This window comes from Pinus tabuliformis, chromosome 4_2 (genome assembly GCF_031772625.1).
Source record: "Pinus tabuliformis cultivar Carrire ecotype Pingquan chromosome 4_2, CPIR1, whole genome shotgun sequence".
Classification (NCBI taxonomy): domain Eukaryota; kingdom Viridiplantae; phylum Streptophyta; class Pinopsida; order Pinales; family Pinaceae; genus Pinus; species Pinus tabuliformis.
This window is the reverse complement of record NC_142304.1, coordinates 651,713,611-651,715,895: the sequence shown is the minus strand read 5'-3', so window position 1 is coordinate 651,715,895 and position 2,285 is coordinate 651,713,611. Positions and strand designations below refer to the sequence as shown.

The window sequence follows — 2,285 nt, the reverse complement described above, 5'->3', positions numbered from 1 at the left end:
AACAATGAATATATAAAACCCCGCTAATTTAATGTCCATTCACAAACTACTTATTTATTACCAATTCAATCACCCAAGTGAAATTGGGTGGAGTGCGGGCCCGCGGAGTACTGTAGAGTGTGTGAATGGGTCTGACTGAATGAATTAAGAATGTTATCAGTTTGAATAAAATCTAGAAGGCTCTTCGGTGCTTGGAGCAGGATCACTTTGACTGCGAGGTAGGTCGTCAAATTTGAAATTTATGGTTTGGAGAAAGTCCCTTTCAAAGTTAAAGGAAGACGGTTGATGGTCCTTACCAATATTTAACCAACCCTATTTGACGGCCAAATTACCTGAGCCTTTACCCATCAAATTCAAAGCAGTTATAAAGCCCATCAAATTCAAAGCAGTTGTTTATAAGGCTATTTTTTGAAAGTTTTTCCGGCAGGTTTTTCCCGTCGAAATTCGGCAGGAATTTAATGGAATCGCAAGTTTGATAGCTAGTTTTTGCACAATGAAAGCGTCCCAGGGGTTTTCAGGGTGCTGAATCCAAATATGAAGTTAAAAAACCATTTTAACTACAACAAATCAAGATTTAACCTCAATTTCTTCCACCGGATTCGTCACCGGAATCTCCAAAAAATCACATTATAGACAACTCCAAATTCAAATCCGCTAGATTATTCTGATTTCAACCCAATTTTAAATAACGAAATATGTGATTTCAATAATTACTTACCAAATTCTAAACAATGAAAAATCAACTGTAAAACTTATAAACTACTCTTTAAATGACACCACCATATTCAATTGTGTTTGTTGTTGGAAGCTTCCACATCATGCCGGATCTCTTGAAGCCATCCACTCCCAGCCAGCTAGTGGAGAAGTTTCGGGATTACCGTGAGGTGACCTGTCGTTGAAAACTTTAATAACTCACCACTTTGCATTAACTCTCAAACGCCGAACTCCGAAGAAGTTATCATCGGTGATATAAACAGGAAGGCTCTGTTATTCAATGCATTGTTGTGTTTTAATCAGAGCACTTCTTTGCAGAGATGGCTGCCTCACAAGTTTCTCAGAATAAGCGAGCGAGAGATGAGTATTGGAACGGTGAACCAGCTTTGCCAGATGCCAAGAGAGCCAGTAGCGGAAGATTGAGGCATGATGGTGATCTGATAGCCTTGTTTGAGAAGATCGATAATATGGATGATAATCACAGCAATTCAGAAGAAACCGCCACTGTGATTCAGCTGGGGGGCGAGATGAGGTTCAACGGTGTTAACAAGTCTCTGGAAGATGAAATTGGCTTAAAGGCGCAAACAGATAATAAAATCGAGTCCAGCGATGAAAAGGGCAGTACTAATCTGATGGATTCAAATAAGCAAGGCGAATTAAGTGCAGAAAGGAATTCTGAAATAACCTTGGTGACATCTGATATAGGAGACTTCACCTATTACGAAGATGTTCACGCAGAGCTTGATTTCTTTGTAGACAATATTACTCCCAATGAACTTGGAATCATCATTCAGAATCATATCGATGGAGATTCAATGCGTGATATTATGCATTCGGATGCCGTGCAAGACAATGCTGAGACGAGTGAGTTTTTCTATGGGTCTCTGTGGGAGGATGATATTTGGCAGTTAAATGAACAGCTGATCGTTCAAAATGTTTCTGAATCACCGCAGCAAGAAGAATGTGAAGGTACTGGAGCCGAATTTCTTGACATTTGTATCTAGACCTTCCGACGTGTCAGCGCCGGTGAGAAAAAAATGTAACTTCAAAAATTCTCAGAGCGAAGACTGTCGCGTCATTTTGTACGTATTTTTTTGTGAACTGTCATCGCTTTGAAGCCGGGTGTAACTTGTGACACAAAATTGCATGTCAAAAATCGAAGGTCTACGCGAAACCTTCGTTTCACATTGTTTAATGATATTTATATTTTCACAAAGGTTATCGCAGTTGTTTATACTTTTTGAGAAAATGTTGCGGATAAAATAAACCGCTTTGTCAACGACTTTTTCCTTGTCTTTAGCGGAATCGATAACTGATCTATTCAGTTCGATTTTGTTCTGTTTCTGCAGTATATTGTTAAGGCACGGAAGATACTTCTTTTCTTACGAGTTTACTGACACCGTCATATTACCACTAAAACAACTTTCTAAATATGGTTATATTTTAAAGGAATTTTATGATTGTTGTTGATGGTTGTGGGTTCTTTGTTTTGGTTTTTTTAGATTAATGGGGAGATACTCTTTTAAATCTCGTATCTTTTAGCGCATCGAATCAGTTGCTCTGGATACAAT

At 38.6% G+C, this 2,285-nt stretch overlaps 1 protein-coding gene across 1 annotated transcript; it reads left to right on the top strand.

The window, feature by feature from the left end:
• Positions 1-954: 954 nt before the first annotated feature.
• LOC149171071 (uncharacterized) lies at positions 955-1,880 on the top strand. Its single transcript, XM_089427425.1, has one exon. It carries the CDS (start codon positions 1,035-1,037, stop codon positions 1,716-1,718), a length of 684 nt encoding a protein of 227 aa, XP_089283551.1. The 5' UTR covers positions 955-1,034; the 3' UTR covers positions 1,719-1,880.
• Positions 1,881-2,285: the final 405 nt, after the last annotated feature.

What these genes read in the sequence shown, in the direction of transcription:
- LOC149171071 (XM_089427425.1), top strand. Translation starts at nt 1,035, where the DNA reads ATGGCTGCCTCACAAGTTTCTCAGAATAAGCGAGCGAGAGATGAGTAT.